The following is a 15,866-nucleotide window of genomic DNA, read 5'->3' as shown; positions in this document are numbered from 1 at the left end:
AAAAAAAAAAAAAAAAAAAAAAAAAAAAAAATTTGAAGTAATAATCAGCCGGGCACAGTGACTCACACTTGTAATCCCAGCACTTTGGGAGGCCAAGGCGGGCGAATCATGAGGTCAGGAGATCAAGACCATCCTGGCTAACACGGTGAAACCCCGTCTCTACTGAAAATACAAAAAAATTAGCTGGGCGTGGTGGCAGGCTTCTGTAGTCCCAGCTACTCAGGAAGCTGAGGCAGGAGAATGGCGTGAACCTGGGAGGTGGAGCTTGCAGTGAGCCGAGGTTGTGCTACTGTGCTCCAGCCTGACTGACAGAGACTCCATCTCAAAAAAAATTTTTTTTTGAGGTAATAATCACATAACCTAAAACTAACCATTTGAAGTATACAATTCAGTGGCATTTAGTACATTCACAATGTTATGCAACCATCGTCTTCATCTTATTCCAGAACATTTCATTACCTCAAAAAGAAACCCAGGCTGGACGCAATGGCTCACGCCTGTAATCCCCGCACTATGGGAGGCCGAGGCAGGCATTAGAGACCAGCTTGGCCAACATGGTGAAACCCCGTCTCTACTAAAAATACAAAAAATTCGCTGGGCATGGTGGCGGGCACCTGTAGTCCCAGCTACTCTGGAGGCTGAGGCAGGAGAATAGTGTGAACCCGGGAGGCGGAGCTTGCAATGAGCCGAGATCGTGCCACTGCACTCCAGCCTGGGCGACAGAGTGAGACTTCATCTCAAAAAAAAAAAAAAATAGCTGGGTGTGGTGGCACACATCTGTAATGCCAGCTACTCAGGAGGCTGAGGCAGGAGAATTGCTTGAATCCGCGAGGTAGAGGTTGTGGTAAGCTGAGATTTTAAAAAAATAGAAAGAGAGAGTGCACAAGTGAGCCAAGTCCGGATGCGGTGGCTTACTCCTGTAATCCCAGCACTTTGGGAGGCCGAGGCGGGCAGATCACTTGAAGTCAGGAGCTCGAGTAGGTGGGATTACAGGCGCCTGCCACCATGCCCAGCTAATTTTTTTTTTTTTTTTGAGATGGAGTTTCGCTCTTGTTGCCCAGGCTGGAGTGCAATGGCACGATCTTGGCTCACTGCAACCTCCGCCTCCCAGGTTCAAGCCATTCTCCTGCCTCAGCCTCCCAAGTAACTGGGATTACAGGCATGTGCCACCATGCACAGCTAATTTTGTGTTTTTAGTAGAGATGAGGTTTCTCCATGTTGGTCAGGCTGGTCTGGAATTCCTGACCTCAGGTGATCTGCCCGCCTCAGCCTCCCAAAGTGCTGGGATTACAGGCGTGAGTCACCATGCCTGACCCTAATTTTTGTATTTTTAGTAGATACGGGGTTTCACCATGTTGGCCAGGCTGGTCTTGAATTCCTGACCTCAGGAGATTCACCCGCCCTGGCCTCCCAAAGTGCTGGGATTGCAGGTGTGAGCCACTGCACCCAGCCGATCTCTTCTTTTTCAAATAACTTAAAGATCTCTCTGCCTTTAATATCTACCCCTCCTTTACTTCCACTTTTTATTTTTCTGATACATCCACTAAAAGCACCAGTTTGATTATTTTGCTCTGTTGAAAAATTTAAAGTGGATTCTCCAGGCTCCAGCCTGATCTCCTTATTGTTCCTCTCCCTATCTCATATACCTGATTTTAGCCTCCTCCAACCTATTGTCAGCATCTCCGCCCTTCTTGCAACCCTCGAGAGACTGCTAAGCCCTCCAACTTTTTTAAACCTGTCTCAGAGAAGCTGTGTCTGGCCTGTCCTGTATCCCTGTGCATCCCTGAGGGCTTGGAAGGCCTTGGCATCTTCATACGCCCTTGTGGAGGATGTGGGTGTGGTGACAAGTCTGGACCACCGGAGACAGGCAGAGAGTGGTGTTGGCGTATGAGACCTAATGCTAACACAGGTATTGTTCCAGGTTCTTAGGTGTGGAGAGAAGGAATCAGTCAAAAAATTTCTGCCCTCAATGGGCTTTCATTCCGTTCTTGTTTATGTAGCTTTATATAAACAGAAAGGTTATAAAAATAAGGTTATATGTTTCTAGCATAAAGGGGTAGCTAAGGAAAGCAGTCGATGAGGTACCAGCTCTGTCATTGAAACATGCTGTTGGAATCTGGCTTTTTCATTAAGATATGCTGTCCTCTGAAGTGCCCTTCTTTTGGAGAAGATGGTACTACCATCTTGGTAGTACTTGGATAGTACTACCTAGCTGGTTATTTGATATTCCCTCTCTTTGCCTCCTCACAGTAGCAGTAGCTGAGACAGAGCATTGTTTCAAGTAATTTTTGGACAGGATGGGCTGTGGCTGCAGGAATGGACACAGCTTTTAGCCCTACTCTGTGCAGCTCATTTGATACCACCTCCTATCTGCATTTCTTTTGGTTGGGTTTGCTGGACATAACTGCCTATGTGGCATTCCCCTGGAAGTCTGTTAGAGTTCTAGAAGGGGCAATAACCAGCCCTTTGTACTGAGTACTTCTCAAAAAGTTTCCATTAAATGCACCCTAAAAGATATGCTGGCTGGGATTTACTTCACATTAATCTGGAGGGAGGAGGGGAGGGCTGGAATGGAGGCATAGTGGGTCTGGCCACCAGCTGGGTAATGGGTTTCATTATACTCTTCACTTTGGTAGATGTTTGAAGTTTTTTGTAATTAAAATATATACCCTTACGGTCAAGGAGTGATTACTTTAATATTTTTACATTATTGTATTTTGTATAAATAACCTTATATTGAGTGAGGTCTTTGGTTTTTTTAGTATTGATTTTGATTATTAGAGTCCACAGCAGTTAGGACTGAATCAAGGTTAGGCTGGTGAGAAGTCTTCAAATTTGTGTTTATTAATCAGATTTAAAAACATATATAACATTTGGGTACTTCAGTTACAAGTCAGCCCTCCTTCCAAGTCCCTGTAAAGAAAAGTGGAATGAGCAAAATTATGATCAGGTGCCAGAGAGTGGGCCTTTTAGAGGCTGAGGATATTTAGGTGTGAAGTATGGGAGAAATGAAATCCTACCACTTAAATTAGACTTCAGGGGTGAGCCTGGTTTAGGGTCAGAAGCCCTATGAGACTGACTACCACCACCACTACTGATACTGATTTTGCCCCATTGTAGGCTGGTGTTTACTTACTCCTTTATCTTTGTGCTTTAACCTTCTTTCTTCCTCTTGTCCCTTTAGTACTTTCTTGCCTCCCTCCACATCATCCCTTGCCCCCACTCCAGACCCATATCCATCCATCTTGATCTCTTTAGGCTGATTTTCCTGTATCATGTCCCATTCTAGCCCAGGCCCAGAAGCTGGCCCACAGTTCACTCCCTTTCTTCATTTCTGCTTTTTAATGAGTGACCACTAGTGTTTGTTAACAAAAGTGATTGGACCACGAAATGGCAGGCTGAGGCATGAAGACCCATTCATGTAGCCTTAAAAGATTTCAGGCAGTTGGCAAGTAAGAATTTTAAATAAAAATTGAAACTACCACCTGTATTTTTTCAGGCCGTTGATGCTCACTGCCATCAGCTGCATCCTCCCTATGGCACTGGTAAGTGTGGGAAGGGCTGGCGACAGTTTTGGTGGGCTGCTGGATTTCTTTTTTCTGGGGGAAAAGTCTATTTGCAAGCTATGTTGTTAACTTGTCCTTGAGGGCTGGAGAGCTTGAACCAGCTAGAGAAGACTAAAAAGATAAAGAAGCAACTGATCATGTTTATGGATATCCTTGGGGAACTGTTGTCAGGAGCAGGGGCTATTTTAGCATGTGCCTTGATCCGTATATAAAATTAGTATGTTCTGTGCACTATTTTGAATAATAAACATGCACTATTCAAGTGCTCTGGGGTGTCAAATAATAACTGTTAAATTTCCTGGAATTTGCAAAACATTTTTTCTGAAGATAGATGTTGGTTGTGTACTAGAAAGGGTCCTAAATGTCATATGTGCTTACCATTTCCTTCAGTAGCAGGAATTTATCTCTCTCTGATATTTTAAGTTCTTTGTGGTCAGGGGACTCAAATATTTGTTCCAGTGACTAATTTAAACTTCCGATAGAGACTTACTTGAATTCAGTGGAGGGGAAGGGACTTGGTAGAAATCAGAAAATAAATTGTGGCTGTTATTAACAAACTTCAGGTGGACTTGGGATTTGTGATCTGAAAAATGATATCACAATCTGCTTGCAGTGAATAAAGTTGAAACAGAAGTCGGGCTTAAACAGTTGTCTAAGCCCACAAGCAAATTGCTATTGGAGTTGCCTTACTTAAGATCCTGAAACCCTGCAGCCGTCTCCTTGTAGCAAGTGGATCAGAGGACACAGAGATTCAAAGTTTTATCTTAGTAAAGTAGTCTCCATTCTAAGCTGACAGTTTGATTTCAGTTCTGTAGTCTCTAACACCTTTAGACTGTGGAAGAAAGTGCCTCCAGAACAAAATGCTGAGATTGTAGATTTGCATGCTGCTAACCATGTCAGTAACAGCGACTAAATCATTCATATTCACTTCATTACATCTCTGTGAGAAAATCTTAGCATTATTGGCCCACAGCCTGGATTTCTCCCTGGTCTTCATCCTCCATTCCTCAGCCCTGCTTGTGAAGGAGGCATAGAATTGTGTGACACATTTACTATGTTCTTCATTTAAAAAGCAGAAAGGATAACTTGACTCCCAAGCAGCTGTCTACTCTAGGTTTCCAGGCCAGTGTAACCAAGTGGTAACTACTGAAAATGTTTTGAGGGCCTGTGTCAGATATTATTTTCCAAAGGTCATGAACAAACACATTCTGTCATCTTCTATAGTATGTGCATTTTAGAGTTTCAGTCAAAAACAGACTATAGAGGATGACAGAAAGTGTTTGCTCATGACCTTTGGAAAATACAAATGACCATAAACAAAGTCCTTTTTGACACGCATGTAGCACATGCTTTCTGAAATAAAGATCTGGAAGCCATCTGAGAGTATTGACATTGTAAATGCAATGGCAAAACATAGCCATATTGGATTGAGGGCTACAGGTAATGCAGAGCAGTGTGTAGGGTAAATGAGAACAGAGGAGAGAGAGCTCCCCAGTAGCGTCTCACCCATTGTGGTGCAGGTTTGGAGGACTCAGGGAAAGTGGGAAGATGGGCTGCACTTAATCTCTGCTCAGACCCCATCTTTGACTCTGTGAAAACCTTCTCTGGACTACCCAGAAACTTGAGGGTACCCTTCACTCTTCAATAAACTTTTTGCTTGACCCCACTTCTCTACCTTGCTCATACACTTTCCTTCCCTAGCTCCCAGTAAAATGAGAGAGTTCTTGTCTTTGGGGCTAATGTTCATACTAAGGGGCAGGCACAAATGTGATTGCCCAAAGATAGTCCGGGGAGTGAGAAGGCAGGCCTAAAAGCTGTGCCTATGAAAAAGTGGTATTTAAGGAGCTGACTGAATGGGAGCAGAACATCCAGTGGAATACTCAGAAGCCTTGGTCAGGGAGATCAAGAAAGCCAGAGAAGGCTGCACACGGTGGCTCGTGCCTGTAATCCCAGCTCTTTGAGAGGCTGAGGCGGGGGGATCACCTGAGGTCGGGAGTTTGAGACCAGCCTGACCAAAATGGAGAGACCCCGTCTCTACTAAAAATACAAAATTAGCCGGGCATTGTGTAGCGCATGCCTATAATCCCAGCTACTCAGAGGCTGAGGCAGGAGAATCGCTTGAACCTGGGAGGTGGAGGTTGCGGTGAGCTGAGATCACGCCATTGCACTCCAGCCTGGGCAACAAGAGCAAAACTCCGTCTCAAAAAAAAAGAGGAAAAAAAAGAAAGCCAGAGAATATTGTAAAGTTTTCAGCATTATAGGTCTATATGGAAATGACTTTATACTAGCACTATTAGACTGTACTCTATAGTATATACAGTCAGTTAACCTTAGTGAAAACTGTGTTAAAACTGTATAGCAGAATTTGTTATTCTGAGGATTGTAAATAAAAAGTCAAAGTATACTATTTGATGCAGTAATGTAAGGGTCAACCCTTTGTATGTTGTGACATTTGATAATGTGAGTGATTGCCATTGAGTTAAATTTGACAAACTTTCCGCCCTTTTATTTTGAAAAATTTTACAGAGCTTTGAATAATTGTACAGTGGACATTCATATACTGTACCATCTAGATTATATAATTGCTAATCTGTTACTGCATTTGCTTCATCATTTATCTGTCCATCAGTCAACTCATTTTTGAAACAGCTCTATTAAAGTTTTACGTGCCATTAAACTAATCCATTTTATTCATTTTATTTTATTTTATTTTATTTATTTTTTTGAGACGGAGTCTTTTTTTTTTTTTGAGACGAAGTCTCGCTCTGTCTGTCCACCAGCCTGGAGTGCGGTGGCACTATCTCGGCTCACTGCAAGCTCCGCCTCCCGTGTTCCCGCCATTCTCCTGCCTCAGCCTCCTGAGTAGCTGGGACTACAGGCGCCCGCCACGGCGCCCGGCTAAATTTTTTTTGTATTTTTAGTAGAGACGGGGTTTCACCGTGGTCTCGATCTCCTGACCTTGTGATCCGCCTGCCTTGGCCTCCCAAAGTGCTGGGATTACAGGCGTGAGCCACCGCGCCTGGCCTGAGACGGAGTCTTGCTCTGTCACCCAGGCTAGAGTGCAGTGGCGCGATCTCGGCTCACTGGAAGCTCTGCCTCCCAGGTTCACACCATTCTTCTGCCTCAGCCTCCTGAGTGACTGGGACTACATGCGCCCACCACCACACCCGCCTAATTTTTTTGTATTTTTAGTAGGGATGGGGTTTCACCGTGTTAGCCAGGATGGTCTCGATCTCCTGACCTGGTAATCTGCCCGCCTCGGCCTCCCAAAGTGCTGAGATTACAGGTATAAGCCACTGCACCCGGCCTTCTTTTTATTTTATTTTTTGAGACGGAGTTTTTGCTCTTGTTGCCCAGGCTGGAGTGCAGTGGCACCATCTCGGCTCACTGCAACCGTCGCGTCCCACATTCAAGCGATTCTCTTGCCTCAGCCTCCCAAGTAGCTGGGATCACAGGCTTGTGCCACCACGCCCGGCTAATTTTGTATTTTTAGTGCTAATTTTGTATTTTTAGTAGAGATGGGGTTTCTCCATGTTGGTCAGGCTGGTCTGGAACTCCCAACCTCAGGTGATCCACCCACCTTGGCTTCCCAAATTACTGGAGTTACAGACGTGAGCCACCACGCCCGGCCCAACTCATCCATTTTAAAGTGTACCATTATTTGAGTTTTATTAAATGTGTACAACTATGTAGTCATTACCACAGTCCCAGTTTTAGAACATTTCATCACCTAAAATATTCCCGTGTTCATTTATAGTTGATTCCTGTTCCCAAGTGACTGCTGATCTTCTGTCTCAATAGTTTTGCCTTTTCTAGCAATTTCATACAATTCAAATTATACAATATGTAGTCTTTTGTTGCCTGATTCTTTCTCTTAGCTTAATGGTTGAGGTTCATCCATATTGTATCATGCATCAGTAGTGTGTTCTCTTTTATTTGCTGAATAATGATTTTCCATTGTATGGATATGCCACATTTTGTTTACCCATTCATTTATAAGTTGATGGACATTGGGTTGTTTCTAATTTTGGGCTACTACGCAGTATGCTGCTGTGACCATTCATGTCCAGGGCTTAATATGGCCATGTGTTTTCATTTCTCTTGTATAAATACCTAGGAGTGGGATTACTGGGTCACATGGTAAGTGTATGTTTAACTTTTTTTTTTTGAGACGGAGTCTTGCTCTGTCACCCAGGCTGGAGTGCAGTGGCGCGATCTCGACTCACTTCAAGCTCCACCTCCCGGGTTCATGCCATTCTCCTGCCTCTCAGCCTCCCGAGTAGCTGGGACTACAGGCACTTGCTACCATGCCTTGCTAATTTTTTTGTGTTTTTAGTAGAGTTGGGGGTTTCACTGTGTTAGCCAGGATGGTCTCGACCTCCTGACCTTGTGATCTGTCTGCCTTGGCCTCCCAAAGTGCTGGGATTATAGGCGTGAGCCACTGCACTCAGCCATGTTTAACATTTTAAGACATAAACTGTTTTCCAAGGTGGCTCTACTACTTTACATTCCACTGGCATTATGTAAGGGTTCCAGTTATAATCATTCTAGTGAGTGTGAAGTGTAGTATCTTGTGGTTTTAATTTGCGTTCCCTAATGACAAGTGTCATTAATCATTAATGTAATTAATGATCTTTCCTTGTGCCTATTTGCTATTCATATATTTATTTTTCGTGGTGAAATGTCTGTTCAAATACTTTGTTTTTAAAAATTGCATTTTGTGCCTTATTGAGTTCTAAGAGAGAATTCTTTAGTTTGAATATTGTTTTCAGATGTATGATTTGCAGATACTTTCTCCCATCCTATTACCTGTCTCTTCCATTTTCTTTTTTTCTCTTTTTCTACTCCATCTAGTTCTGCTTCCTACTTTTCTATTTTCTAAATGGTGTCTTTTGAAGAGTAAAAGCTTAATTTTGATGAAGTCAAGTTCATCTTTCTTTTCTTTTTTTTTTTTTTAATTTTTCTTTTAAGGATTGTGCTTTTAGTTGTCATATCTAGAAATCCTTGCCTAAACTAAGGTCACAATTTTCTTCTGTGTTTTCTTCTAGCCATTTTATAGTTTTAGGTTTTACATTTAGATATGTGAACTCTTTTGAGTTAATTTTTGTGTGGTATGAAGTAATGGTCTATGTTCTGTGTTTTGTTTATTTTGTATAAAGTTATTCAATTGTTCAATTGTTCCAGAACCATTTGTTGAAAAGACTTTTTTTCTCCATTGAATTACATTGGCACCTTTGTTGAAAATTTACCATATGTGTATGAGTTTCCTTTCAGACTCTGTTTTGTTCTGTTGATCTATATGTCTGTCCCATTTGTTTTCTTTTTTTAATCTTTTTTTACTCCATCTAGTTCTACTTCCTACTTTTCCATTTTCTAAATGATGTCTGTTGAAGAATAAAAGCTTAATTTTGATGAAGTCAGTATCTCCACGTTCTTGATTACTGTATGTAACTTTATAGTAAGTCTTGAATTTACTATAGTAAGTCTTTTAACTTTGCTCTTTTCTTTCAAGATTGCTTTGGATATATTCTGGATCCTTTACATTTCTACAGATTTTGCAATCAACTATTTAATTTTGTTAAAAAGTTTGTGATTTTGTTTGGGATTTTCATTTTGATTGGTTTTGATTGCTGTGTTCACAATCTGTAGCTGTGCTGCCCGGTATGGTAGCTATGTGTGGCCATTGCTCATTTGAAATACAGTCAGTTTGAATTGAGATGTGCCATAAGTCTAAAATACACACTGGACTTAGAATGAAACAAAGGATAAAAATAGATTATCATGCTTTTTTATATGTTGCCTGTTGAAATAATACAATTTCGGATATATTAGGTTAAATAAAATAAATTATTAAAATTCACCCATTTAATTTTTTAATTTTCTGCTATATAGAAATACTTTTTTGGCTCTTTCTTTGAATTCTAACATTTGGTTTTTGTATATATTGACTTTGTATGTTCTTTCTTTTTTTTTTTTAATTTTAATTTTGTGACAGTGTCTTCCTCTGTCACCTAGGCTGGAGTGCAGTAGAACTGTCATGGTTCACTGCAACCTCAACCTCCTGGGTTCAAGTGATCCTTCTACCTCAGCCTGCCAGGTAGATGGAACAACAGATGCATGTCACCACGCCCAGCTGATTTTTTGTACTTTTTGCAGAGACAGGGTTTTGCCATGTTGCCTTGGCTGTTCTTGAACTCCTGGGCTCAAGCAATTTGCCTGCCTTAGTCTCTCAAAGTGCTGGGATTACAAGCGTGAGTCAGTGTACCAGGCCAACTTTGTTTTTTTTTTACCTTAGTAAATTCATAAATTCATTTATTAGTGCTTGTTTGTTTGTTTCCCAGAGTTTCGCCCTTGTTGTCCAGGCTGCAGTGCAATGGCAAATTTTTAAATTAAGGATTTTTGTGTCTATGTCTGTGAAATATTGGGATTTTTTTTCTTGGTTATGTTTTATCATGGTTATGCTAACCTCATAAAATGAGTTTGGAAGAAATGTCCCTGTGTTCTCTAGTTTCTAAAAGTGTTTTTGTAAAATTAGTGTTGATAGAATTCACCAGTAAAATCCCTGGGCCTGGAATTTGGTGGGAAGGGTTTTGATCATGAATTTCCATGTCTTTACTAGATGAAGAGCTGCTCAGTTTTTCTTTTTCATTTTGTGTCATTGTTGGTAAGTATTTTTCAAAGAGCATGTTAATTTCATTTAAGATGTCAATTTTATTAGAATTAGGTTGTTCATAACATTTTCTTATTTCCCTTTTAATATCTTACTGTAAAGAATTGTAGGGGGTGGTCCATCTTCTACCTCTGATATGGGTAATTTGTTTTCTCTTTTTTCCTAGTTGTTCTGTTTTATCAACTTTGTTGATATTTTTAAAGAATCTATTTTTAGACTTAATTTTTGCTGTTACTTGCTTTGGATTTATTTCTTTTTTTAATCGTCACTATTTTCTTCTTTTTACTTCGTTTTAACTTAGTCATCTTTTTCTAGCTTCCCTTTTTTTTAGTTGTAATACACAGCTGTGACTAAATGTTTCTAGCTTCTTAGGTTAGATCCTTATGTCATTGATTTTTGGACCTTTTAGTATATACGTTTACAGTTTTCAATTTTCATGTAGGCATATTAGCTGCATCTCACAAATTTCGTTATGTGGTATTTTCGTTATTCAGTTCAAAACATTTTCTAATTTCTCTTTTGATTCCTGCTTTGGCACAAGGGTTCTATAGAAGTATGTTCTTTAATTTCTAAATGTACGCTACAAAGAAGGGCGTTATTGGTGGCTGACAGTTACGAGAAACATATTGGGGTTCTGGAATCATTCAGTGAATTGCTGTGGGGAGGGATTAGGTGGTGGTTCCTGAAGACTGTCTTCTACTAAGGCATATAGTTTGTCCTGTCAATACTGGAGATCAGTGACGGGTTTTAAACAAGGTAGGAACTGATCCTGGCAGGAGTTAAGAGATCTGCAAGAATTGTGGTGTTATTATTGTTGCATAAGGGTGTCAGGAAGCTCATCCTAAGGATGATGGAGTGGAAGGGATATACATTAAGATGCCTTTCCATGTGAGTGAGGCCCTTCTGATGGGAGTGCGGAGGAGAGGAAGAACTAGAGATTGGACAGTGGAGTGGTGATGATGGGAGAGGGTAAAGTGGTTAAGGAAGAGTGAGACATGGAGGAAAAAGCCAACAGTCCTACTTAAGAGGAGTGGGAATGTGGTGCCCCCCACTGGCAAGATTGGGATACAAGAGGAAGAGCACAGAGTACCTGAACAGGTGCTACAAAAGACATCATAGAAATCATGAGGGGGTCATTAAGGCAGAGGGAAGTTAAGTGTCTGATTCTATCAGCAAGATAAGGTATGAGAAATGTTTCAATTTGGCAACAAGGGAGTTTATATTGCCTGGTGTATGTGTATAAAGAATATCTTAGTATTTCTACTGTCAGCAATTTTTGTTTTTGAAATGGAGTCTCGTTCTTGTCACCCAGGCTGGAGTGCAGTGGTGCGATCTTGGCTCACTGCAACCCCTGCTGCTTGAGTTCAACTGATTTTCATGCCTCAGCCTCCCAAGTAGCTGGGATTACAGGGGCCCACCACTATGCCCAGCTAATTTTTGTATTTTTAGTAGAGACAGCGTTTCACTATGTTGGCCAGGCTGATCTCGAACTCCTGACCTCAGGTGATCTGCCCGCCTTGGCCTTCCAAAGTGCTGGGATTACAGGTGTGAGCCACTGTGCCCGGCCGGCAATTCTGAATAGATTGAAATTCATCAATTGAAATCAACATCTTATCAAATTATGAGCCAAATTGAATTAAAATCAGAAATAATCTGTGAATTTTTTATTTCTGATTTTGGCAGTTAGACTCCATAAACTTTCAAAAGTATTATAATTATTATACATGATTATTCATTTTCTTTCTTTTTTTTTTTTTTTAAGACGGAGTCTTGCTCTGTCACCCAGGCTGGAGTGCAGTGACGCGATCTCAGCTCACTGCAAGCTCCACCTCCTGGGTTCACGCTCTTCTCCTGCCTCAGCCTTCCGAGTAGCTGGGACTGACTACAGGCACCTGCCACGACGCCCGGCTAATTTTTTGTATTTTTAGTAGAGACGCGTTTCACTGTGTTAGCCAGGATGGTCTTGATCTCCTGATCTCATGATCCCACCGCCTCTGTCTCCCAAAGTGCTGGGATTACAGGCATGAGTCACCACGCCCAGCCATTATTCATTTTCTTGAAAGACAGTCTTGCTGTGTCACCCCGGCTGGAGTGTAGTAGCATGATCATGGCTCACTGCAGCCTCCACCTCCTGGGCTCAAGCTATCCTCCTACCTTAGCCTTCTAAGTAGCTAGGACTACAGACACATGCCACCATGCCCAGCTAATAAAAAAAAAAATGTTTTGGCTGGGCGTGGTGACTCATGCCTGTAATCCCAGCATTTTGGGAGGCTGAGGCAGGTGGATCACCTGAGGTCACAGTTTGAGACCAGCCTGGCCAACATGTTGAAACGCCGTCTCTATTAAAATACAAAAATTAGCTGGGCGTGGTGGCAGGCGCCTGTAATCCCAGCTACTCAGGAGGCTGAGGCAGAGGTTGCAGTGAACCAAGATCGCACCATTACGTTCCAGCCTGGGGACAAGAGCGAGACTTCATCTCAAAAAAAAAAAAAAAAAAAAAAGGCCGGGCGTGGTGGCTCACACCTGTAGTCTGAGTATTTTGGGAGTCAGGAGATGGAGACCATCCTGACTGACATGGTGAAACCCCGTCTCTACTAAACAGTACAAAACATTAGCCAGGCATGGTGGCGGGCACCTATACTTCTAGCTACTCAGGAGGCTGAGGCAGGAGAATGGTGTGAACCCTGGAGGCGGAGCTTGCAGTGAGCCGGGATCGCGCTACTGCACTCCAGTCAGAGCAACAGAGTGAGACTCCGTCTCAAAAAAAAAAAAAAAAAGATTTTTTGTAGATACGGGATCTCACTATTTGCCCAGGCTGGTCTCAAACTCCTGAATTTAAGCAGTCCTCCCAACTTGACATCCCAGAGTGCTGAGATTACAGGCTTGAGCCACCACACCCAGCCTGTAACTACTCTTTACTCATGGTTTTGTGGATGTACAAAGTGACTGTCAAAGAAATTCTACCATCTTAGGGTTTGCTCTTTTTATTTATTTATTTTTTTTTTTTTTTTGAGACGGAGTCTCGCTTTGTCGCCCGGGCTGGAGTGCTGTGGCTGGATCTCAGCTCGTTGCAAGCTCCGCCTCCCGGGTTTATGCCATTCTCCTGCCTCAGCCTCCAGAGTAGCTGGGACTACAGGCGCCCACCACCTCGCCTGGCTAGTTTTTTGTATTTTTTTAGTAGAGACGGGGTTTCACCGTGTTAGCCAGGATAGTCTCGATCTCAGTGCTCTTTAAACAGGGATGAGATTTCCTCTGGGGAATAGTGGAAATAAATTGGAGAATGGGTTTGTTGGAAACAGTAGCCTAATGAATGGCACCCTCTTTGGCCTATTGAGGGTGTCTATTGAATGGCACCCTCTTTTTGGCCCTTGAGATGGAGGGAACAATAGATACCTTTTTTATCTCTCTAATTGGAGACTCAGATTACTCAGTAATTATCTTGAAACTCCTTTTGGACAGGAAACTTTCTAGTTCTTAATTTCTAGTTTTTTTCTCAGTTAATGTTTCTAGAAATAGAAAAAGCATTCATAGTGCTGGGCTTGATGGCTCATGCCCATAATCCCAGCACTTTGGGAGGCCGAGACAGGGCGATCACTTGAGGTCAGGAGTTTGAGACCAGCCTGGCCAACGTGGTGAAATCCCATCTCTAGTAAAAATACCAGAAATAGCTGGGCGTGGTGGTGACTGCCTGTAATCCCAGCACTTTGGGAGGCAGAGGCTACGCGGGAGGCTGAGGCAGGAGAATCACTTGAACCTGAGAAGCAGAGGTTGCAGTGAGCCAGGGTTGTGCCACTGTGCTCTCGCCTGGGTAACAGAATGAGACTCCATCTCAACAGAAAAGAAAAAAGAAAAAGCATTCATAAATATATAGGACTTTTAATCTTCTGACTACCTGTTGATCTAATAGAACTGCAAGTTTATTCTGAACACCGCATTGGTCAATGTGTTCCTTCCAAGTCATTAGTCTTTTTTTTGGCTTACATTGGTTACTACCTGGATCCATTTTTCTTTTGGAAAAGATTCGGCCTTTTCTTTATAAGTTGTCTTGATAATACTTAGTCCTAACTACCAACAGGTTGTTAGCTCCTTGATTAAAACAGCCCAGCAAGAGCTCATGTTGATTCTACTGAAAGATTTTCTCTCCACAATTGAACAAATTATAAAGGGTAACAAGGGGACGGGGTGAAGGACTCAGTTGTGAAAGTGTTGACTGTGATAGATTCTAAATGGATCGTTGAGCTCTTCTGAGCTTTAAAGACTGATGGTGTGAATACTAATTCGTTCCTTAGAAAGCTCAGCTGTTGTCACTCAGACAGATTTTTACCTTTAATCTGGTTTAATATTGTTTAGAAGATTTGTCTTGGCCCTTCTGCCAGGAGGCCAAGATGGCTCAAGGTGGCCACTGGTTCCTCTGGAAAACTGCTGGGGAGTTGAGATGGGGTTTCAGTCAGTTCTCTCTTGTGACCCAAATCAGGCAGAAGGTGGCCTCCTTGCTGAGACTACCTTTTTAGAGTATATTTTTCTAGAGTATAATTTTCTCATTGTTTTTTTCCATCTCTGTGCTGCTTTTACTCAGAGGGCTCTGGGGAATCTGGCTTTCCTATAGATCCTTCCTGATGTCCATTACTGGATGAGGTGCAGTGACACTACATTTTCCCTTTAATTAGTGGTCTCAGAATTTCATCAGATTTGTAGTAGATTTTTGAGGGGGAGAGTCTCTTATCTTCTATGTACTATCAACCTAATACGGGTAATTATCTCCTTTACTTTTTTTTTTCTTTTCTTTTGAGACGGAGTCTCACTCTTTGTTCCAGACTGGAGTGCAGTGGTACCATGTCGGCTCACTGCAACCTCCATCTCCTGGGTTCAAGTGATTCTCCTGCCTCAGCCTCCAAATAGCTAGGATTACAGGCACCCACCACAACACCCAGCTAATTTTTATATTTTTAGTAGAGACGGTGTTTCACCATGTTGGCCAGGCTGCTCTCGAACTCCTGACCTCAGGTGATCCACCTGCCTCTGGTCCCAAAGTGCTGGGGTTACAGAAGTGAGCCACTGCGCCTGGCCCCCCCCCCCCTTTTTTTTTTTTTTTAAGAGACGGGGTTTTGCTGTGTTGCCAGACTGGCTGTGGTGTCGAACTCCTGAGCTGAGCAATTCTCCCACCTCAGCCCCCTGAGTAGCTGGGACCACAGGCATGAACCACTGTGCCTGGCAGTCACCTCCACCTTGATGTGGGGATCCCAGTAGTGTGTCTTACAGACGGCTGCTGGGAGATGCATACAGCTGGTGTGTGTGTGTGTGTGTGTGTATTTTTTTGAGATGGAGTCTTGCTCTATCACCCAAGCTGGAGTGCAGTGGCACAATCTCAGCTCACTGCAGCCTCCACCTCCTGGGTTCAAGTGAATCTCCTTTCTCAGCCTCCTGATTTCCCGAGTAGTTGGGATTACAGGTGCCTGCCACTACGCCTGGCTAATTTTTTTTTTTTTTTTTTTTGAGACGGAGTCTCGCTCTGTTGCCCAGGCTGGAGTGCAGTGGCCGGATCTCAGCTCACTGCAAGCTCCGCCTCCCGGGTTTATGTCATTCTCCTGCCTCAGCCTCCCGAGTAGCTGGGACTACAGTCGCCCGTCACC

At 42.6% G+C, this 15,866-nt stretch overlaps 1 protein-coding gene across 4 annotated transcripts in view; it reads left to right on the top strand.

Moving 5' to 3' along the window:
• ARIH2 (ariadne RBR E3 ubiquitin protein ligase 2) overlaps positions 1-15,866 on the top strand; it is a 64,383-nt gene that overhangs the window by 18,266 nt on the left and 30,251 nt on the right. For 2 of the 4 annotated variants that reach the window (XM_026447982.2, XM_026447983.1), the window contains one exon: positions 3,500-3,545. The exons of the other annotated variants lie outside the window; for them this stretch is intronic. In XM_026447982.2, coding sequence (XP_026303767.1) covers positions 3,507-3,545 — 39 coding nt within the window. In that variant the 5' untranslated portion in view covers positions 3,500-3,506. The remainder of the gene's footprint in view (positions 1-3,499; positions 3,546-15,866) is intronic. 4 annotated transcript variants of the gene reach the window in all.

The sequence above is a fragment of the Piliocolobus tephrosceles genome, chromosome 2 (genome assembly GCF_002776525.5).
Source record: "Piliocolobus tephrosceles isolate RC106 chromosome 2, ASM277652v3, whole genome shotgun sequence".
Classification (NCBI taxonomy): Eukaryota; Metazoa; Chordata; class Mammalia; order Primates; family Cercopithecidae; genus Piliocolobus; species Piliocolobus tephrosceles.
Note: the sequence above shows the minus strand (reverse complement) of the source record. Positions and strands in the feature narration are given on the sequence as shown.